Genomic DNA, 24,040 nt, shown 5'->3' on the forward strand with positions numbered 1-24,040 from the left:
TTGAGGATTTCCTTTATTGCTGGGTGGAATCTTCAAGTTGGAGAGGATAAGAGGAATCCTTTGAGGGTGTTGCCAAGACTAGAATGTCTCATCAAAATATGATCAAACTCTGCCAATCATTTCTCAATCCGATCGTTTTGGCTGTTTTGGAAGAAGACAAACTGATCCTTGAGTTGGTAAGCCTTCTCACATGTGCACTTCAACAAAATTAATTCAATCCTCCAACTCAAATTCACTTTCTCTAAGGCTAAGGAACTTGAAATTGCTAGACCCCAAAGATCGCCTACTTTGACAACTTGAGCGAAAAAGGGGGCCCCTATTTGCAATGGGAAGATGGTGTGAAAACTTCAACTTTTAGGTAAAACACCCTTACACATGAACCAATTCCTTGTTTGTTAGGCTTTCAACCAAATTTTCTTAAAATTGTATGGCCACTAGGAAATGCATTCTTTCTACATTGGTATGTGTTTTGTATATGTTGGCTCTACTTATTCTTTGCGTATACTTCTAGTTTTCCTCTTCAATTCTATGCCAATAGAAGTGTTAGCATCAGGGTTCTTCATCAAGATGATTGTTGCAAGTTTGGAAAGCCTTCCTTATTGTTTTTTGATGCTTCCTTTCTTTGTTGTACTGGGTGATAGTATATTAATGGCATATGAGGGCATTGAATAAAATTTTCTTGATGAGTTAATATTCCGGTTTATAGTCCCATCGAGATTCATTGATGAATTGGGTGAAGTATTTTCAGATTCCATTCGCTAGTTGAATTAGGTTTTTTGTTTCCTTGGCCCTCAACCAAACTTCTTTCAGTTGTATTGCTATTGGTGAATGCATTCTTCCATTATTGGCATGCATTTTATGCTCAATGTGTACTTAGTTTTCCTCAATTATTTGCTAGTGGGATGCATTAGCATTAAGACTCTCACTCCATCTACAAGACTGACCCACGTTTGGAAAATCATTGTAATTTTGGAAATTTTTCCATAATGTTAGGTGATGCTTGTTTTCTTTGTCATGCAGAAGACAAATTTTCCTTTTTTTTTTTCGGGGAGGTGGGTTAATCTTGTTAGCATCCAATGGTGTCTTCAGAAAGAATGAGCAAGAAAGCAAAAAAATAGAGCTAGAGAAGACTAGATGCTCCTCACGAGCAAGAAGTAGACTTGAGTCAATGGATATGGCTCAGGGTGGGGCTGTTTCCAAAATGTCTAGAGGAGCCGTTGGAAGAAGGGTGAATCTGTTAAGTGCGACCTTTGTGATGCCTCACATATTTGGTGTGATCCAAAGAAACAAGGTCGAGCGACCACTTCTTCCCCAAGCAGGGGGACCTAGGCATGAAGAAAGAGGTGATGAGCTGGTCTAAGTTTGCCTCGACAGAAATAGGGTCCCCAAGGTAAGGTTACAAAGCCACATGGTCTCTTGGACATAGAGGGCAAGGCAACACTGGTTAGTGTAATTGACGAAAGAGGAGAGGGACCTACATTCCCTGAATAAGCAGTGAAATCTCCCCCTGATCTCATAGTAGACGAGGCATAACAAAAATGGATCTTAGATTTTGCCTCCCCAAGAGAGCAGAGGTGACAAATCCTGTCATCCTTGTCAATCTGGTCGTAAGTTTGGATATGTAGTTGGTGAGAGCCCACCCTTAAAGTACCTAGAGAGATGCAAAGGGCATGAGTCATGTGGTGAGTGAGGTGCCAAGGGTGCAATATAACCCCATCCAGAATAACCATGTGATGCTCAACATAAACGGCCATCCTTGGGAGGAGTCCCCTCAGAGCGTTACAAGGGGGGGGAGGCGGTCCATTGCAAACCAATTGAACCAAGAAGAGCAGAGGCTTGAGCGAATGAAAGACTGGCTTTGCTAGTAGGATCAGACTTGACAACCACTTGGAAGAGCAATAAGCGAAGTAAGAATACTTGTGATGACTCTCAGCTGAGTCTGCGAAGCCCTGAAGCCGATGGAGAAGCCAAACCAAATCAAACATAGTCTCAAGCGTAAAAGATGAGCCCCAAACTTGGTCAATATAATATTGTGTGGAGTAGACCAATGACATTTGTAAATGTCGAAGGAGGGTTTGGACTCTCTCAATCGAAGCCCAAGAGCCATAGAGGATGGTGGGCTTGACCAAGTAGTCCAAGACGGACACCTTGCTCGTGGTATCTTGAAAGTGATGTCTTAGGCATTGTATCTCAAGTATAGCCGGGAACTAAGTCCCTTATTCACCCGGGGCCGCATGATAAGTCTCATACTAAAACGAGCTCTAAAGTAAATATAGGTAGGTGTGATCTCGATCTCCTCGCCCTGAAAGTAGAAGTGGTGATGCAAGGTCTTTAAACAGATGAAGACCATCACCAAGATCTTGCCCAGCTTCACAACTAATCTCCACGAGTCACAAAAGGAGGCTAAACCAACAAGAAGTTGTTGGAGTCCTTTCAGGTAAGAAGCCAAAAGAACCACATCGTCGAGAAAAAGGAAAAAGGAGATCAAAACCCAATGCAAGTAGCAGCCATTGTCAAGGAGTGAGAAATGCCAGAGGAAATCCTTGAGCTCGTCAATGTAAATACCAGAAAGAGTAGGGGAGAGGGCAGCCTTGCTTCATCCCAATGGTGCTCTGAATAGGATCTGAGAACCTCTACAGAGTCTTAAATCTGCTCACAACACTCTCATAAAGCTTCATGATATTTGGGAAAAGTCTCAGAAATCCCAATGTCCCTAATCCATTGGAAGAGAGCCGTTCGAGGAATAGACTCAAAAGCTTTGTGAAAGTCTACAAAGCAGTAGTAGACTTTTACAGAGCGTTGTCGAGCCTCCTCAATGAGAGTCTAAAGAGTCAGAATGTGATCCATGATTTGAAAATCAGTACAGAAACCAACCAAGCTCCGAGCTTGACAGTGTTGTCGATTAAGCTCCTTGGATAAGATAGTGTTCAACACAGTGGCACAGAGTTTGGCAAACATATGCCCAATCATGATCATTCAGTAGTTACTGGGGTTCGAGGCCAACCCGGTCTCATGAATTAGATAGATAATATACCACAACCAAGAGTCGGGAAAGCCAGTAACAATTACCTTGTTAAAGAGCACTATGAGAAAGGAACCCAAAGTCGAAATACCAAGCTTGAAGAGCTCCGCTTGGAACACTTCCTCATTTGCTTTCTTGTTACTGCTCATGCATCAAATAGCCTCATTGATGTTGGAGGAAGTGAAGAGGTGGCAATGTAGTGCAGGGGTGAGGTTGAGAGAGGACTAGTTGAGGATCTCATAGAGAGTGGAGGTGTGGAGATGAGGGAGTGGTGATCCATGGTGTAGGTTGGAGGAGGGTGGCAAGGGAACATGATGCGCTAGAAGAGCTCTAGAAAATGCAAAAGAGAGGCACAAAGTGATCCATACTACAACAAGGAACAACCACTTCTTGTGGCAAAGAAAGCGGCAATAGGCAAGCCTTAGTTGGACAAACGGGGGGGGGGGGGGGAGGGGAGCATGCAAAGAGCCGATTGAATCAAGTAGTGAAAGGGCTTGGAGTCCTTGTCAAACCACTAATTCATGGGGTAAGTGTTCCTATGCTTGGGGCTATGGATTTTCCTAAGCAAGCTTGACAAGTATGGATGGAGCGTCTCCAAATTTGGTGAAAGAATCTCAGTGGAGGATCCACCTATGGTGGTGGACAAAGAGGTCATAAACACTATCAATGAAGCAAAAGAAGGTGTGAGTGGAGGGAGTGGTCGTAGGAGTAGGGGGGGGAGGAGGTGGTTGGGGAGTGAGGGAGAGGGGAGCATCTAAGTGTAATGCTAAGGAGGTGTGATTGGCTAGAGGGAGTGAGAGATGGTGAAGTAGATGATGGAGGGGACGAAGGAAGTGCAAGAGAGAGCATAGTCAACAACTGCCTTGTATCCATGGCTAACCATCTCTTGTCTACTTCTACGGTAACTTCATGTGCAAATTAAGATATATGTGTACACAATTGTCTAGTATGTATTGTTACTTATGTTATTAATCAAAGTATTAATTATTTAGATAGATGAGAAAACAAATTGAATAGATTCTCATCTTTCCTTAACTAAATAGGATTGATATATGAAAGACTCTTTTCAGCAGATTCTTAATTAAAATTAGGAAGGATAAAGAAAAATAAAGAAATCCCTAAATTCTCATTAATAAAGCCAGGCGAGTCTCTATGAAAGCAATGCATATTTATTAAATTATTAATTAATAGAAGCCACCCAAATCTACTTAAACATAAGAACTAAAGTTCTTAATACTTCTTAAAAGGCATGGAACTCTTGACATTGAACATGAAATGTTAAATGTTTTGTGAGCTGTCATTTTGGTACCTCTTATACTTTGCGTTTTACAGTTCTTGTACAGCGAACACTTTTAAGGTCACAGGATGATTTGGCTCATGCATCATTTTTCTAGTAGGAGTATTCTCTGTGATAAATAAGTCTGGTAGTTGATAACTGTCGCTTAGAAGTCTAGCAGTCACAACTAGCTTTGCTCCTTTCTTTATCTGAGAATAGCCCACAGAAGATATCCTTTGGTGTTCTAAGAGTGGTTCATGACATTTTGCAGACTCCAGCAGAGAAGGTTAAAGCAAAGATGAGGTTGCAACTATCAGAAACTGGTAAGGTTCTTGTTATGCAAATCCCTAAGTGTTGTTTAGTAGAAATCTGTTACATATTAAGATGTTTGAGAGGATTTCATGCTAAATGGATGGAAAAATATCAAATCATTGGCAATCAATCCAGCTTAATGGTACTCCAGAGAAAAGCATAAGCTAGTTATGTTCTTTTGAGGTATAGGTTATTTTTATATTGTATTTAGTCTTAATTTGTAGGTATTTTGCCGATGCCATTGAGGTTTTGTGATTGAACTCTGGAGCTAATTATAAGATATGGGTATTGTAGTATTTTAATTTTGTTTTCCTTCTCAGAGTTCCATGTCAAAAGTTCTCAATTATTTCATTTTTTGGAAGCTTCTTCTTTATTATATGTTTGTTTAACAAATTTCAGGCTCTTGTTTGCAATCTAATCTAGAAGTCAATGTACCCATATTTGGTGAATTTCAATCTACCCTTGTCTTTTCAAAGTCACTTAGCCTCTGTTCTTGGCTTTGATATTCAATTTACTACTACAAGTTATGGGTCATTACCATCATAGTTTGCTAACTCTCTAAGTGCACTCTATTTTTTTTGCTGGGAGAGTTTTCAAAGTTCAACTTTTGTTTTTATAGATGCAAAAAAACATGGATAAAAATGTCAGCACAGATAAAATACTGGCTAAAATGTGTTTTTCACATGTCTTAGCTATAAACCTTGCATTTTCTCTCTTGAGATGTCAATTATTAGTTTAATTCATTTTATAATTGAATTTTACGAAAAACAAGTATGTTTCTTTTAGGGATTTTATTTTTAGTACATTCTAAGTTGCCGAGTTTTTCCTGGGTTTTTGTTGATTTTTCCCGAGTAAAAATTATTGGGCTTGCTGATTACTCTCTGAGTTTGAGCCTGCAAACTATGATTACCATCAACAGGATATTTTTATTATCTATGTTTCCTATCAAGATATATGGAAGATTGGAGATAGAGTTTATACTTTACGTATGGATTCTATGGAATGTAGTGTTTCTCTATTTTTTTTTCTGCAGTGCCATGCATATTCTTGAAATAAGAATGCAAAGTTATATTAGCTCATAGAAGAGAAGTTGTTGCCACCTTCTGCCATCTTAAAAGGGTACTTAGTTTTATGTATATTCTATGCCTAGAGAGGAGAATGATATAAGCTGACAATATTTTGGTTCTCCCAGTTGGGAAGGATACAAAAAAAGGCATGAGCGAAGACTGGGAGCGGTTTGACTTCAACAAGGAGGCACCTCTTGATGATGATGCCAAGCTTGATTATTTTGGAGGTCAGTTCCTCATACCTTTCTTGTATATATTTTTTAGCTCGTACTGAAAGCCTTCTGCAATACATTTTATATTACATGCCGTTCGTTGAGTTTCTTCTCAGTTGATGTACTGGAACATAGACAGCAGTGCTTCCAAGTTTTTCATATTGTTGTACTATTTTTTGATCACTTTTTCATTCTCACTGGTGCCAGTAATTTTCTATTAGTGAATACCAGATATTTATGTGCTGTATACAAAAAGTTCAGAGTACGGTAGAAATGTTCAAAAGAGCCAAGAATACAAAAGTTACAATGGGAAATTTTGGGATTTTTTAAGCTGAACTTTTTAACAATATAAGATTGGCCATGACACTGATGAATGTCTCATAAAACAGAAATCTTCCACATTTAAGTAAGTGAAGGAACAGCTGAACCATTTAAAATTCTTTGTAAACATCTGTAGAATCTTTGTTGATGCTTTACTCCTTCGCAGAAAATTTATGCATTCATTGTTCCTAGTTTGCTTATTTCCGTTTTACTACTCTGACTGACTTACTCGAATCCTTCATTCATTTGAATCATTCCTTACTTTTCTGATGGATTGCAAAATTCCTGTGGGTACTTATTTTGCTTATTTCTGTTTTACTACTGTGTTTGACTTACTCTAATCCTTGGTGGATATTAGCATAATTTCATTCATTCAATTCATTCCTTACTTTTCTGATGGATTACAAAATTCCAGAGTTTGACAATAGTAACTTGGTGCTATTTTTTATATTATTGAACTAGCAAGTTTACTTCACCTAACAAATATCCTGCAGCTATCTATAATGTAATATTCTGTTGCTTCCTTTTGAAGTTGCACGATACCAATTGTGCAATGCAAAATGCAGAGTGAATGAAGTGGTTTACTTTCAATTAGCTAACCAAATTGGAAAACATTCTAATATTTAAATCTTAAGCTTTAATGCTTCTTCTGATGAACTAGAGTATGTTGCATTCCTGAACATCTTGCAATGCTTGGTAATAAATTCATGAAATTGAAGAAAAGATCAATTTTCTACTTCTAGATCTGTAGATTCATACTTCTTTACACTGGATTTTTGCATCTAAACATTGCATCGTGGAAGTGAAATGCTCTTTTCTCTATGTTATGGTTATTATGTTGGTTAACTAACGTCCATTATCTTTTCAGTAGTTCTGACGGGGCATTTATTTTTTCAATGCTTGTTATTAGCGTGATCTAGCAATATAAAATGATGCATCTACTAAATGCATTTCAATAAAAGAATATTAAAAATCAATTTCTTTGAGACTGTTGAATATCATGTTCTAAATACTCTTCCTATTTAAGTTTGGTAACTAAAATGTTAATATAATCTTTATTGCTGAATCATTGAAAATTATTTATGGTAGAAGCTTGTAAGTTCCTTAATTGTGGTTACTTTATGACTAAAGATCTCTCTCTCTCTCTCTCTAATTCTTGGAAGCATAGTCTTATTGGTTTGGATCATAGTGTTGAGACTAAGACTCAGATAAACCTCAGCAAGACTTGGTGTAAAAAAAGATCAAAACTTGGCACACTTAAAATATCATTGAAAAATGGTGAGTAGTGGTTGGTTAATGATATCTCAAATGGGCCTATGATTGTCATCTAGGTTGCCATAGAAGAGTTTAATAGATTCCTTGGCCAGGTCCATACCCTCATAAATGTAGCTTATTGTTGGCTTTTCTCCATATACTACATGATAAGATAAGATAAAATTATTAATGTCCAACAAAAGACCACTAAAAGTCTATGGGACTGAGAGTTACAAACGGACAGCTGACAGCAGCAGGAGCACCAAACGGTGTCCAAGAAAAGTGAACAATAGAAAATAACAAGAAACAAGAAGAGAGAGGACAAGAAAAAGACTATGAGTCTTTTCTTAGCAAGAAGAAATTAGCCACCAAAGGATAAGGCTGTGAGTGAACAGGAGTCCTGAACTGTCTCTGTGAACTTGTGGAAGAGTGTCGCTGACGTAAGAAACCCCTGCAAGGTCTGATAGATCTGGAATGACCACCAGAACTGGTAGAACAAGCTGGCCTTTTCACACCCCGCAAAGGAGATAAGGGTGCAAAAAAGGCAGTAATAGGCTGATCGGAGATAAGGGTCCATTACTTTTGTTGATAATTTCATCAAGTTGAAAGTAGATAGTACTGTAAAGCTTTATATTGTAAACATATGTCTAACTCAGTTATGGCCTTGAATGCAACTTCGCTATTTATTTTTTGAAACTATTTTGAAAACATATGTCTAACTTATTTGTGGTCTTGAATGCAACTTTGCTATTTATTTCATGAAACTATATTGTACTCATTTAATCCCTTTTGCACAGAATAGTTGGTTTATATTTTAGCCAGATAGAAAGTGCACTTTGAGTGTTTGTATTATTAGTTTCTTTCCTTCAATATCTTAAGAAGCTTGTTTGCAAGGCATAATTTTTGGTGGCTAGTTGCGTGTATCTAAGGCCAAAACATACGGCATGTAATGAATGATTCTTGTATAGTTTACATATCAGTATATTTTGTATATAGTTTTTTAGTCTGTAGTTAGTTTATCTTAGGTTTACATTAGTAAGATCTTTGCTTACTCTCCTATCTAATAAATCTAAGTTGCTGGTTCAGATTCCGGTTTGACATTTGTTAATTTTTTTTCGGGCCAGGTTTAGGTTTGTTCGTACAAGTTTATTTTCTCCTAAATTATATATATATATATATATATATATATATATATATATATATATATATATATATATATATATATAACAATGTGCTGCAGCAAATAAGTTCATACACCACTATACTAATATTAAATCAACTTAGCAAAATACACCACTACATATATTAATGATTTAGTTTGAATGACATAACAAAATGTCAAAATACACCACCATATCAATGTTTCAGCTCAAAAACAATAATGTAAAAATTACTAATCAGTCATATGTGAACAAACATCATAAAAAATCATTATCATTATGCAGTTAAATTAGAAGCATGAAGAGTGCCATTAGCGTAAGGACTCTCAGGCCCACCCTCAAGACCGGCTTCAACATCACTAAGTATCTTGTGATCACTGTCATCAATTGCAAGTGCATCAAAGTGGGCTTTCAACTCCATAGACTTTAGTTCAACATCCAGATGTTTTGCCTCCCCTTCTTTGTTAGCATTCTTTTTGTGAGTTGTGAGCTTCAAGTTTGAATGCACAAAGACCAAGTTATCTGCCTTCTTGGAGTTTAATTGTTTGTGTTTTATTGAGTGGATGAAGGAATATGTGCTCTAGTTCCTCTCAGATGATGATGAACTATCAACCTATCCAGATTTACAAATTTGAAATTATAGATTGAAGAGTTTTGGATATTCATCAACAAAATTTAGAAATCAAAATTTTAAGATTAAAGTACTTACCCGTGATAGAATTTTGATGGCAGTGGGTTACAAGCAAGGTTACATGGGGATGGTGGTACTTGATTGCTTAGGGTAATGGTACGGGTGCAGCTATTTTTCAAAACAGGGGATAGGGATATTTGGCATGTCAATCTTTTTTTTAATATAATTTAATATTTATATAATATCTGAAATAATGAGTCACGACAATGACTTTTCAAAACAAGAACTGATAAAGTTTGCAAATGTAATGTACTGTTTTCAGTTTCATATTTGCAGTATGTTTGTAATAAAAATATATGATAAATGGTTAGATGCATAACGTAGAAGGCAGACTTTAAACATGAATTAAGAAGATCATAAATCGCATAACAATGACAGACTGCAAATTGATAAATTTCTGACCTGAACAGTGATGAAGTTTACTGTTAATCAGTCTGATCATGTATTGAATTAAGCTTGATAAACAAGAAGCTGTTATGTAAACACAAATCTGAAACAAAATCAGAAATCTTAATCAAGGTCCTTAGCTATGATGCTCTCCATTGAGTATGCGGTACTTGGGGTATGTGTACCCCGTAATTGGGTACGTGTCCCAAGGGTGTGGGTACGCGTAACCATGCAACCTAGGTTGTGAGTGCTGGTACATTTGTCCATGGAAGTACCACCATTAATGAGCATCAACATTGTTCTTGTCTTCAAGAGCTTCAAGATGGCAATCATTGGTGCTCACAAAACTCATAAATTCAGAGCTCATTGCAAGTCGTTGTTGCTCATGAAAGAGTCTTCGAAGGGCTGGCTTGTACCCTTGAGCAACTTCAAAATCTCTATATGGGGCAACTCTAGTGGTACTCCCACTAAAGACCGAGTGGCTATAGAACCTGGGGCTTAATGCAAAGGCAAGTAGATGCAAAGGGGTAGTCATTTTGTTCCATCTCTCTACTATGATTACTTATAACTTCTTGAAGAACATTTCATTAGAATCTTCTTTTCTCTCATTTATGATATTTTGGATATCCTCAATTAGGGAGTCAATGCGATCATATACCTCACCCAAGCAATGTCTACCCATGTCAATGTATTAGATCATGCTCAATATAGGCTTGATGAACTTCAAATGGTACTCTACACAATCCCACCAAGAGTCATCTAGTATTAAAACCTTAATGGCAGCTGCCTTGGCACTATTAGCTTGCCTCCATATGCTCCAATTAACACTGATTACTATTCTAGACAACACCTCTTTAACTTTGACAAGGCGTCTCAAAACAATAGTGTTGGAGGCTAAATGGGTCATGACAACCTACTTTAAGATCAAAACAATAATAAATAAAACAATTAAAATCAAGATTAAAATTTAAATTTAAAAACATAGAAAGTTTACTAAACTAAAGTTGCTAGATTTCTAAAACATGTTTAAAATTTAAACAATTGAACTTGCCTTCAAGAGCTCTAATTTCGAGAATTGTCTAAATATGGCTTGCATCATATGGTGGTTCATGACAAACATTGGGATCTCCTGTGCCATCCACTCAACCTTATTGCCAATTTTTTGTAGCATTAGGTTGAATGAGTGCACAACGCAAGGTGTCCAAAAAATGTGTTTGAACCGCTCAACCAATAAGACGACAAGCCTACAATTCTTGGCATTGTCGGATACTATTTGAACAACATTATGTGGGCCTTGCTCAATGACTTGGATGAGAATGTTTGCAATGAAAGGACCGTCCTTCACCTCTCCTTCACAATCCACAACTTTCAGAAACATTGCACCTCTTGTGGACACTGCAATAACATTCAACAAAGGACGATACAATTGTCACACTTATTTCGATCCATGAATCCTTGATGGGCTATATGGAAGCCTCTATACTGGACACCTCTCTATCCAATAAAGTGGTGCATACCTTCTCATAATTTGGGCCCTTGAACCCCTTTGGAGCCTCATTAATTTCTCTTGCCGTTTGTTGCAAATACAGTGAGCTTACGACATTAAATGACAATCTATTTGCATTGACACATCTCACTATGGCTTGATCGCCAATGTCTCTAGCTTCACTTTGAAATGATGTTTTCAAGGGCCCAATTGCTCTCTTACAATCGGTTGTTGAGGAGACCGCAAGAATGGATGGCCCTCTGCAGGTGGTTTATTGGGATTGGTAGTTGAAGACAGAGGATGTTTTTCCTTTTTTTTGGAGGCCTACCACTTTGCACCGGATGAGAAGAATTTGCCCTACCAATAGCTTCCTCTACTTGCTTTTCCTCTACTTGCTTTTGTTCTTGAATGTATTTGTTCACAATGTGGTTTGGAACTTTGGAAGGAGGGTTTAAGGTAGCACTCTGTTTTATCTTGGTTTCCTTGTACAAAATTTAATGCTTTGTTGAGGAATAAGTGCTTTTACTCTACTATAAGAGCTACTAGATTCCTTTTTGCAATGGCTGCAAATCCACACATAACCTCTCCCACCTGACATTGGTTGAATGATTTCCATATATTTCCATAATGGGGAACATCTGTAGATTTTGAAGTGGGGTTCTTTGAGCTAGAATCACTTGCAACCACTTCTTGAAAGTTAAATCTACAAACTAACAAAGCAACAAAACAACAATGAAACGAGAAAATAAACTAAAGATATCATTTTATTTTGTAAAAAATGCAAAAAATAACTTTCAGTCACTGACAACAGATCAAAATGCATCTTCAATCATACTATTTTGATAAAATTATTAAAAAAACCGTTACAAATAATCAACAAACAATTAGAAAACAAACAAGGTACCTGTAGCTACCCAGAAAACCTTGCAATTGCTGCTTTGGATGCCCACATTTTTGAATTCTTTGTTTATTGACTGCCAAGATGCTTGCATTTTAGTGGTCCTCAGTTTTGCTAGCCTATGCTTGTGTATGCCACATTTTTGTCTGCCTATGCTGTGTATGCCCGTATAATCCTGCGTTTTTTTGCTGACCTCGTGTTTTTTCTGTAGACCTCATTTTTTCTGCTTAGCGTGTGTTTTACTGTCGATGGCATTTTTCCTTGCATGCAGGTATTTAAATGTTGTGTATTACAAAATTCCGTGGATATGTGGGTGACTTTAGGTTTTGGAAGCAAAAGACAAAAAGCAATATTAAAAAACAAAACCTACGTCACATGAAAGTCGGTCAAATATCCAAATTTGCCCAAAAGGAGACAAAATCCTCTCCAAGTTGTTTGGACATTTTTTAATTTGGTCAAAGTTGCTCATTTGACCAAGGTCCTGCCTAGTGCTTTTACAATGATTTTTTCAGTAAGATGATGAATTGGATTCGAATTCGAACCGAATTTGAATGTTGAGCAAAGCAACTTTCAAATTCGGTGCTCAAAACTGAATATGGTAACTTAGTAATAAATGAATACTTGAAATAATGAAACTTGTAAGTTTACATACCAGTTTATCTTGTTTATAATAAGTCTAGCGGCTCTTTAGCTTAGGTTTGGATTAGTAAGATCTTTATTTACTTTACTATCTAATAAATGAATACCAGATGGAGCAGAAGTATATTTTTCTGCACACATGAATTGTAGTAGACCCAAGATGGTTAGCCAAAGATCAGATTCAATCTAATTAGGCTGTACTGCTTTTGTTGATGATACAAAAACTATTTGAAGGAGTTGAAAATTTGGTAAAAGGTAAGGAATTGTCAACTAACTACTATAATCATTCAAAGCTGCCAAATGATTAGTACATGGTTGGATAACCCATATTATCATATGACTATCGGCCTTTTCTGGTGTGATCAAAGTCTCCCTATCATAGACTTTTCCTATGCTGAAGTTTAGTGTTTACAATCATATAATGTAATTTCCGTGTATATCAACTTCCTCTTAATTATTGTTTTGTGATGGTATGCTACATGATCGCCGAAAATTTTAAATAAGTCATCATCCATACATGGGTGACATTTTATTTGATATGTTATTTATTAATAACAACTTATTTTTTATATAGAATTATATGTTTATTAATAACATGATCATTTATTAGTAAAATTGATTGTTTACATAATCATGATGATATAATTAAATAAATATTATTTGCTAATATATGAATTCATATCAAGAATTAAGCAACTGTTTTTCAATTTAGTTATATATTCAAAGCAATGTATAATTTGGAACAATTCATATATGCATTAAAAATACATTTTGTATTAAATATATGTCAATCCCCGTGACACCTCTTTAGGTTTGGTTGGTGATGAAGTAGGTGAAGTGAAACTCCCCCATCTTTTCTAATATTTGCCGTTCTCAACTCTCCCTTCCTTGAGGTTGTCTATATCTTTTAAGTCTCTTTTTGTCCTCATGGAGTGGAGGCTTTCTGTTTTGTATTTGTTTAGATTGTGGCTCATGCTTTGGAGAAACATTACAAGCTTTTCAAGGCTTTACAAAAAATAATAGTAAAGGAAATCTTTTCAGGTAGTCATTGGTTTTTGCATGGTGTAGACCCTTCTTTGGGCTCTGTCCAATTTTCCTGCTTCCATAACCAAGGCTGGTGTGTAGTGGTTTTTCCTTGATGATGGGTTGAAGTATTCCTTGACCATCTTTGCTGACAACATGAAGCCTATACTTTTGAAAAGTCTTTCAAACTTGCTAGTTGGTATTGGAAGATTTAAAACTGATGAAGCCAAACCCCATTTTCTGTTTGTTCTTCTTGAGTATGACTTGGTCCACTCTTTCTTGTGGACTGCATTTTCTCAAGGATTCAAATTATTTTTGTACTTAAATTGGTACTATTCAGTTTGCAAATCTTCAGTTTTTCCTCAAATTCCGTACTTCCTCTTGAAGAGCATTGTTCTCTGCCAATGCTTGCTTATGGCTTTCTTGGAGATTTGAAGCTGCTGCTTCTAAGATATGTCAAGGCTATACCTTGCAACCATCAGTTTGCAACACCTTGAGAAGAATATGGAAAAATGGTTATACACAATCCTGTATATGGCACCTAAAAGCTATGTACAAGCCCTAGAGAACTTGTGGCTATGATATCAATTGGTTTGTAATCTCCTATAATTTCAAGTAGAAATTATGAACCATGCTACTTGGGGTTACTGAATTGACATTTTGAGTGGAGGAATTAAAAGTACTGTTGTAAATTGAAATGAAGAACACATGCAACATAAGTACAATATTTATTCTGGGAAAATCCAAAAAGTGGAAAAACCTTCATTGTAGTGGCAAATGCTTTGTTAGCAGAGTATAGCTGAAGCAAACAAGTAAAGTTACAAAAGTTGTATTGGTACTGTTATATTAATTCAGCCAACAGAAACTACTGGAAACTAATTAAACTTTGTTGGTTCAGACTTCAGTAACTTATGTTTCTCGGAAAGTAAGTGTATAAACACGATCCTTAATAATGTGACATTCATGGACGATGTCATCATTGTGGATTGGGGAATTTAACTGAGTTATCTTTTAATGGATTCCCTATAGTTGAACTATTGTCTAAGAGTGATGAGTACCTAGACAGCTTTTTCCTAAGGACATATTATGATTAGGATATGATAAGTGCCAATGACATTGTACATGATGTATAATTCAGACTTGTTTCTTATATATGTTACACATTGTGATTCGCAATTCCTTAGGTACTATTCTGTATTTAAGTCTAATGTTCAGAACATTTAATAATATTATGACTTGTTTTGGGATCATTTTATTATTGAGTCACGTATTCACTTAATAAATGCAGAGGTGGTAACTGTGCCTGGCTATATTGGTCGGAATCGGAAAAGAGCCTATTTCTAGCATAGATAGACTACTCATAGAGAAGTCAGGAGTTGCAAAAACTTGCCAAGTACTCACCAAGTTTTTTGGCAAAAACTCTGCCACAATTTAATAACAGCCTCTTTTTTTTTTTTGATTGGTAAAAGGCCGAAGCCATTTAATTATATTTTATAACAGCCTCCATTATTTACAAAGGATAATGTCAATTATTTGGAGAGGCAGGCTATGGAGGAGGAAGGGGGTGGATTTGGTTTTACATTGGATGACATTGAGGAGGATGGGTCGACTGATTGCCAGTGCTGGGAGAAGCTAGCAGCAGAGCTACATCCTGGATGGAGGAGGAGCCACAAACTAAGTTAGACATACTGACTGAGGGGACACAGTAATGCCTAGTGCAGACTTCTAGGATTAGACTCCCCAGTTCTACCTATCCCTTAGTTTTTATCAGAGCTGGAAAGGGCGAGATGAAATTGTAATGATGTAGATGAAATTGTAATGATGTATTTACTTTTAGTTTTACAGAAAATATATACTAAAACATTCCTCATGAGAATGCGATTTTGTACCCATTTTGCATTTAAATATATCTAGACTAAGTTCTTTTGTGTTCTCATTTATTGATTCATTGAATGCATCTTCTCATTGAATTTTGCAAAAGAAATGCATTACTAATTAAATTTAAACAATTTTGTAAGCTCCTGAGTTTTTGCTGAGAACTGGCCAAGTTTTACCAGAGTTCTTTTTTTCAGGCCTTGGTGAGTTTTTGGTTCTGGTGAGTTTTCCATCTATGATTTCTTGTATATAGAGTTGTAGATACATCTTGTAGCAAGCACTCGGACCTATCATGTAGCAGATATACCACAGAGAACAAGTGCATGTAGGCCATGAACCCTGAATTTGGGGTCCATTCTAGTGCATGCATCCAGTTCTAGTCTTAAAAATGCATTAAGAATAAGATTTTAAAAAACAAACAAAAAAATAATAATTTGAAGGCATGCTAAGAAATTCATTTAACTTTAAGAAGTTACTTTTACATGCTGAGAAATTCAGAGCCAGTATTTTTCACGCTTTTACAATAGATTTGCAGCAAAATGGATTGTTTTGTCTTTTCAATATTCAAATTTAAACTCTTTTCAATTGATGGTTATTATATAATGATATATTTTTGACACCAAAAGCAAGTGCCATGGACTGCTCTTAAGTCAAAAACCATATGATTGGCAAAATTTCCAGTAAATTGACGTTCAGTGTTACAAAATCTAGTTCCAGAAACTACAGCTGTGATTCTCCTCTGTCCAATCTTAAATAACTTGGTGCAAACCATAGAGCTGACTTTATCTAAAAATATTGCTGAAGCTAAATATTGGATTAGAGATTTCGAGTCTAATGTAATGCTTTGTTCTGACCTACAAAAGTTAAAATTCTCTGTTTCTCAAAATTGCACATAATATCATCTGATTTTCTTATCATATTCTTAAATTGTCTTTTGTTTCTTTTCAGATGATACAGGAGCCAAGGATGATACCGAATTCCTACGGAATACTGGAACAACTTTTCTTTCTTCTGCAGGGCAGGTAAGTTTTTGTGAATTTTACCTATATATATTTCTTACTTTATTGATTATTTTAGTAAGTTGCATAGACTGGGAATAAATCAATCAGATCTACACTCATTGATGAATTTATTCTTTCAAAATTCAGTTGAAGCTATTGTCATATCTGTTTGACATTGAGTCCTCTTGGTATTTTAGGCCAAAAGAGAGTCAGATATTCAAGCTGCACATGACACAGCAATATTTGGTACTCATATCCGTTCTTCAGCTGACATTTCCAGTCTTAATCCTATAGTTGAGAATACTTTGCAAGATGATCAAAATCAAGATGACATAATACGCATTATTGAGAGTGATATTGTAGAGGATAAAGGTTCCAAAGGTAATGTCGTTGGAAACAGTCTCATAAGTGAGCAGGTAAGCAATTGTTAGTGAACAGGTAAGACGGTTCTTGGATTGAAATATTGAACAATTTTACTTCTCTGCTTGTGCCAGCCTTGGGCAAACAGACCATACCAGGGTGCTTCATTTGAAGCTTTAGATGTTATTAAGATTCAAATGAAACTTGTTGAAAGAACATCTTTTCTTCATTGTAGGTGTACTCAATGCAGCAGGGATCGTGGAGGGAACGTGCACGCAAGCTGAGGGAGCAGAAGGAAAATTAAACAAAGATTTAAAAGAAAGATTTTCTAATAAACAAAGGTTTTGGCCGCTTGGTACCAAGTGTTTTATCATCTAAAAACCTTTTTTTAAAATTCTTTGCTTGAACTAAATAATTTTAGTTCTGGTAATTTTAATGAAGGTTTGGAGTATTCGGTGGCTGTTTCGTTGTCTGAAACTCTGCTTGTACGGGTGCCAGTTCCCCTAGTCTCCGAGCTTCCACGATGCAATGTTTTGCTTCCTGCAGGTTGCTACATTTCTCACCCTTGCTGATAGGTTTGGATCACTTATTACTTAGAAGTGAAAAGCTTTAAAAGCATCAGGCATGTAATTATAGTTCAATGCTTGACTTTTTAGAGATCTGAAGCTGATTGTTACTGTTTCTAATGGGGGTTTTTGGGGTTGTCATTAAAATGTTGTTTAAAGCCTGTAGCTTCTGGCTTATAGAGATCTGAAGCTGATCTTCCACTGTAAACTACAACAGCATACAAGGCGGTTGTCATTAAAAGTTTCCAATTTGATTTTGTTTTCCTCGTTAGCTTTTACCATATGGAAGGACATGATCATAGATGTATCCTGGGTGTAATTGTTCTAAAGTTAGAAATCTGGGGTTCTTAATTGGGCTCTCAATTACATTGTTTACTAATTTTAATTACACGGTGGTGTATGATCATATTTAAATGGTCCTTGTAGCTAGATGTATGTATTACAAACTTCATTATTCACAAAACAACCAAGTATCAATGCCTGAAAGAAATGGGATAAGATCTGACTTACCCAAAGAACTATTGGATTTATATCGGACTAAAGTATAACAAAGTAACAGAACAAGAGATGAGGATTTTATGTTTAGAAGAGCTAAATGGGATGTCAAGCTACAAATGATGATTTAGGATTTAGAAGAGTTAAACTTGATACATTGAAATTACAAATGAGGTTTTTGGTACACAAGAGCTAAACTTGATATACAATGTAGAAATGACGATTTTTAGTTAGAACTAGAACTAAACAAGACATTTTATGTTGTAACTGACCAATTGACTTTTTTTTTTTCGGCAACATAAAAGATCTTTGTGCAACATCTTCAACACTTATTGATCATCTTGATCCTAGAGCGGGTGAGAGCATAAGGTGCTTTGGACCATAAAAGTATTCTAAATGAATGCAATTACAAAATAATGTGGCGACAAACCAACTAAATGCACAAGTGGTAGAGCAGCCCTATCAATACCTATATGACAAACTCTGTAAAATGACACGCAAATGGTAGAGCCAACATTGGCAATGCCTTTTTGATGGATTGTGGGAATGCAATGCAAGTCATTGACATAATGTCTAAGCTTAATTCAAACCAAAATGGTTAAGGCTAACTCTTTTAATGCCAAATGAGCTAAATGATATGGTGTGATGTTCGATCATAGGCTTACATATCTTATTATGTGAAATGCATGAAATAATATCAAATTGGCTGTAAAAAAGTTATAAAATAGTCATGAAATGTATTATAGAAATTAATCTGCTTATAAACTATTGCAATTCAGTAATTTATTAATTCCAATATCAAAATTAGATTGTTGCAAGACATAGGATTGTTTCAATTAGCAAAGATAATTTACATATTCATGTTCCCAAATGAATTACACCTTAGTAAATGATATCTAATGTTGAGGTGGGTCTTATAACTCAATCCACTTTTGACAACACTACAGAGAATTAATTGAGAACTAAAACCAATCATATGAGCTAACTACCCCACATGCAAGAAATCAAAAGCCACATTGTGCTATGGTTGAAAACATATGCAAAAACACTAAGAAACCAATCCTAAACACCAAGTATAGAAATAGATCAGGCCAAAGAAGATTGCTTAGATTGTTGTGGGATTTAAAGAGGCTTATTTGATTTCTAGTATAAGTATGACAAACACAAGTCCAATATAAACTTCAGAATCATCATAAGCTTATCTTGCTAATGATTGACATCATCTGGATCCAATGAGTGTTAAGTGTTCCATTCAGCCTAATGAGAGATGGGTTTGTGTGAACCACTACTCATGAAAATGGGTGAAAAGAGTTTGACTTAAAAAATTACATATTTGAATCCTAATAGCAATATCACAATTTGACTTGCCGTGGAAAATGTCTTCTACTTATCAATTGATGAGCTTAGGGGGCTTTCTAATGAGAACACTTAGTGAAGGATTTGTAATGGGGTTGAAAGGAGAGCGTGTTTAATAATGGAGGAAACCCTGTAGTTAAGTGCACTTAACCTAGACTAGTACTGGGATGGGTGACCTCTTGGGAAGTCCCAATGCTTCACTTTTGTGAGTAGATTGTAGATCCATTGAATGTTGAGTGTCCCATACATTCTAATGAGAGATGGGTTCATGTGAATCACTACTCATGAAACGTGTGGGCAAAAGAGTTCGTCTAAAAGAAAACTACACAATTGAGTTTTGATAGGAATATCACAAATTGACTTGTTGTGGAAAATATCTCTTGCTTATTAATTAATGAGCTTAGGGGGCTTTGTAATGAATGGTTCATAAGGCACACTTGAAGGTTTTGCAAGTGGGGTTGTAAGCTGTGTGGATTTAACCATGGAGGAAACTCTAGAGTTAGGTGCGCTCGAGTTGGAGTAGTATTGGGATGGGTGACCTCCCAAGAAGTTGCAATGCTTCACCTCTATGAGCATCAATGTTGAGATGTCATTTTGCATGATGTTGAATGGCAAAAATCCTTTCAGATTTCTCTTGAAAAGTTGATCAATGACCAACTCTAAGGTTTTGGATGGTTGCTTTTCAACTTGTTGGGTAACTCAATTGAAGATAAATGTGTATGTTCACAAGGAGACATTTGCTAGTACCGACCAATCTACACACTTGTTGAAATGTAACCATAAAAGAAATATGTTTTTGTATTTTCTGTTTTATGATGAATGAAATTTATCAATGCAACTATATGAAATCCTATTTTAACCAAGTATTTGAAAAACAAATAACAAAGAGAGTAACAAGAGATTTTAAGCAACTAAAAAGAAATTTCTTAATGGACATAAGCCAAAGTAAAAAAATGTCTGCAAATTAAATTATCAAAAGAATCTGGGTAGGAAACCAATGAAATTAGGAGCAACGCTTCCTTAGGTCTACTGATGCAATTTTAGATGGGAACTTCAATAATAATTGAAAGATATTTGATGTTTAATCAAATCACAAGGCCACGGAAAGTGCGCTCACACGAGACAAAACACTATGCAAGAACAAAGATGATCCTTTCTCCAATTCATCACAACAACATAATTCATTAACATGAGGCAAACACTAGAACTAAAAGATCGCACAATCATAACAACACAATTAAACCATTAGCTCCATTATTATTTATGAACATGCATTCACAAAAATAACACACTTCAACAATAATAACTACACTCAAGATGAGAGCACCACTATCATATATTATTGAATCAAAATAACGGTCTAGAGTACATACTACATCCATGTATTTTTAAGAAATCCTCTCCTCCCTTTATGTTAGGAGTGAGAGCTCTTCTAATGCAAACTCATGCTAAAAAACTAATAAAATAAAGCTATTTACATACAAACTGACCCTCTAAATTGTGCTAAGTAGGTCTCCACCCTTGTTTATATCAATTAATGGGTGCATGAGACTTTACATGACTTAAAAGAATAAAAGAATGAGAAGATAAGAAGATAGAAGCAATGAGATAATCTAGGAGTCTCTAAGAGCTCTAATAATGGAAGCTCGACTTTCTCTGAGTGAATTTGGAAGTTGAATTGCTGTCAAAATGCATTTTTGATGCATGGAATGCTCTAAAATAGCAAGTAACAATTAACTGTTGGCGCACTGCTTCTCTTCAAAACCATCAGCGCACCTCTGAGAAAAGTGCACCTATGCACTGTGGTGATAGGACTTAGAAATCCAAAAAATCTTCTTAGTATCAAAACTGAATTTCCAACATCTGGGTTTTCTTCTCCTTTATACCAAAACAATGTTTGGATGCTTTCTTTTGAACTTTTTTATTATCTCCACTACTTCGCTAGCCTCTGGTAAATATAATGAATCATACTTATTCTTAACTACTTACCGATAACTACTTACTAAAATTCTTATATCCGCAAAATCCTCAAGCTTGGTGTCTAGTTCCAACAATGCTTCTTTAATTTTGAATGCTTGTTGTATATCATCTTCTGACGAAGAATTCTCAAGAGTATCTCTGAATTGTTGAACTACTGTTTACACTGAGGAAAGCTTGGTGTTCAACTCATCTTCAAAAATCTTAAGGCTAATGACATTATTGTAATTATTCGCTTCCAAAAATTGCTCGAGTTTTATTCTTTATTTGTTGGTTTCCTTCGTGCAACCCCTCCACAACCTTATTCCCTGACAATATATTTTCTATCAATTGTCTAGTTTATCTAGCTCCTCTGCTAAGTATATCTCCATAAGCATTTGGTACCTTTGCCCTTTGATAGATCTAAGTGCTTGTTGATCATTAGCCCAGGTACACACTTCATAAATTAGTCCAACATCTGGGTTTATAATGGAAACCAACTTGTTGGCATTATTTTGGACATTATGTAACAAATTTAAATTGCATTGTATTATTTGCACTTCCTTCTCCTCAAAATTGTAACAACATTGCCAACATGCATCCAAAAATGAATCCATCTATGGCCTCACTTGTTTTCTTCAAGTGCAGCTTCAAGAGCAATTTTAGGGTTATCCAAGTCTATAGGTCCCACCACCTCGTTTAGTTATCCTCTGAGTAGCTCATTCTGCTCTTGCAACATTATCAGCTCTCACTCATCATGGTCCATATGTTTGAACGCTTGAGGCCTATAGTGATCAAGACCTTGGTTGTATCCACTGCAAGCTTTTTCAATATAACCTCCTTCATCTGATAGTCTTTTGGAGTCAATTCTTGGGTGTTAGCATGAGGAGGGGGACTGACGATATGTGCTAGGTCTTGATCTTGATTCTTCATAATGAAGGTAAGTGTTCTAACATCACCCTTAGGTAGCTCAGGCTTCTTTATTACTTTAATCAATTCTATCATTCCCTCCTCTTTTGTTAGTTCCATCTGCTTCTTTTGGTGAAACACGACCTTCTTCAACCATGATGGTGTAGTCCCCATTGGTGACATGTATTTTTTTGAAGAAGTTGGTTCCAAAGCAAGCTCCTTCCCCTTATCACTCCTCTCTGGAGTCTTCTTGTGTTGAGGGAGATCTTTGAAATGAGCTTCTGTGCTTTGTTGGGATAAGGATCCAATTGTATCTAGAGGAACTTGTTGAGTTTCTTATGCCACCTGTCCTTCTTTAGATACTTCATCGGCATGCAATTGTACATATTCTCCTTCCTTTGTATCTTGACATTCTGATGCTCCTTCAATTGTCGAAGGAGGTGGAGCTACTAAACCTTTGTCCATTATTACAACCATGTCCCGTGCTGGTGGTGCAGGAATGCTGAGAGGTCCTTGATTTAGAGGAGGTAACTAGTTCCAATCCTCTCCCAATGACTCATTTCTAGGAGTATCCCTTATTTTCTCATCCACCATCTCGGTGCCTATGAGCATGAAATCAAAATTCAAGAGGTAAAAAATGTCAGCTCCTTAACCTTCTATTTCCAATACCCATTTTTGTTGTTCATCTTTAGATGTTTCAACTTGGATAAGCTCCCTAGGAACAAATGGAGGTGTTTGAGTTGAGCTTCTTCTTCTCTCCTCTTATGTTGCAGTAGCCGAGCGAGTTCTTTTATTCAAGGGGACAAATTCAATTTGTTCCCCTTCTTCCTCATCTTCTACCTCACGAATGGTCTCTGGCATCTATGGAGAGGGAGTGCTCTTCTTCTTCAATTTCCACCTTTTTACACCTACCACCATTATTTTTGTTCGGGCTCTCTTAGGCACTGATAGGGAGATTTCTTCCTCTGAGGTTCTACGTGGTGGAACCCCTTGCTCTTCCATCGGTTCCATCTATTGTTGCTCTAGCTCAACTTGCCCCGACTCTTGCTGGGCTTCTGCTTCTTGGGCCTCGACCACTTGCTTTCTTTCCCTAGAGGCTACCCTTTTCCTCTTACCCTTGCCCTTTTCAGTCTCAAAATACTCAATCTCCTGCTCATGCCGATGTACCATTTGTAGCCTCACTAGGGATTTGGCAGGGTAGGTCAGTATTGTGACTTTGGTTCCTTTCCCTTTCTTGGGCCTAGCTGTAGCCTGGAGAGGTATGGCTTGGGGAACTGGGTCCATCTGAAATGGCTTCCTGATCCATTCTCTTGTAAGTTCTACTACATGTCTTCCCCAATGATCAATATCATCATTTTCCTCACGCCCAATTTCTCATTCATGATGGGCCTATCATAGATTTGATCCCTATTGTATAAGGGATCCATTATCTCAAGGACATCCTTGTCCTAGGTCTCTAAGGGTATCTCCATGTTGAGCACTTTTCCTACTAGACGTAGAATCATCCTACAATAGTCCATAATGCGAACATCGTAGTCATCTACTGCATTCATCCAATGGTGTTTCCTCATGTATAAACTTCTTGCCGACCAAATGTTGAACCATCCCAATTTTATCAAAATATGGATGTGAAGCCTAATAATCTTCCAAGGGATATTGATCCCATTTTGAGTCGAATGTAGTAATATCTTGCTTCTGCTTTACCTTGAACGCTCCAATGGTGATTGGCCAAACCCATGTTTTCTTATTTTGTTTCCTCACTCTGTCATATGCA

The 24,040-nt window shown here is 36.4% G+C and overlaps 1 protein-coding gene across 2 annotated transcripts in view; it reads left to right on the plus strand.

The window, feature by feature from the left end:
• The window catches only part of LOC149569860 (serine/arginine-rich splicing factor), a 79,951-nt gene extending 62,130 nt beyond the window's left edge, over positions 1–17,821 (plus strand). Inside the window, exons 3-8 of one of the 2 annotated variants that reach the window (XM_089822576.1) lie at positions 4,570–4,621; positions 5,803–5,904; positions 16,572–16,645; positions 16,822–17,040; positions 17,220–17,325; positions 17,406–17,821. In XM_089822576.1, the coding sequence (XP_089678702.1) occupies positions 4,570–4,621; positions 5,803–5,904; positions 16,572–16,645; positions 16,822–17,040; positions 17,220–17,288 (516 nt within the window). In that variant the 3' untranslated portion in view covers positions 17,289–17,325; positions 17,406–17,821. The remainder of the gene's footprint in view (positions 1–4,569; positions 4,622–5,802; positions 5,905–16,571; positions 16,646–16,821; positions 17,041–17,219; positions 17,326–17,405) is intronic. The other variant, XM_089822575.1, reaches the window with a different exon arrangement.
• Positions 17,822–24,040: the final 6,219 nt, after the last annotated feature.

Source organism: Cupressus sempervirens, chromosome 3 (genome assembly GCF_028749045.1).
Source record: "Cupressus sempervirens isolate cs-2001-9-10 chromosome 3, ASM2874904v1, whole genome shotgun sequence".
Taxonomy (NCBI): domain Eukaryota; kingdom Viridiplantae; phylum Streptophyta; class Pinopsida; order Cupressales; family Cupressaceae; genus Cupressus; species Cupressus sempervirens.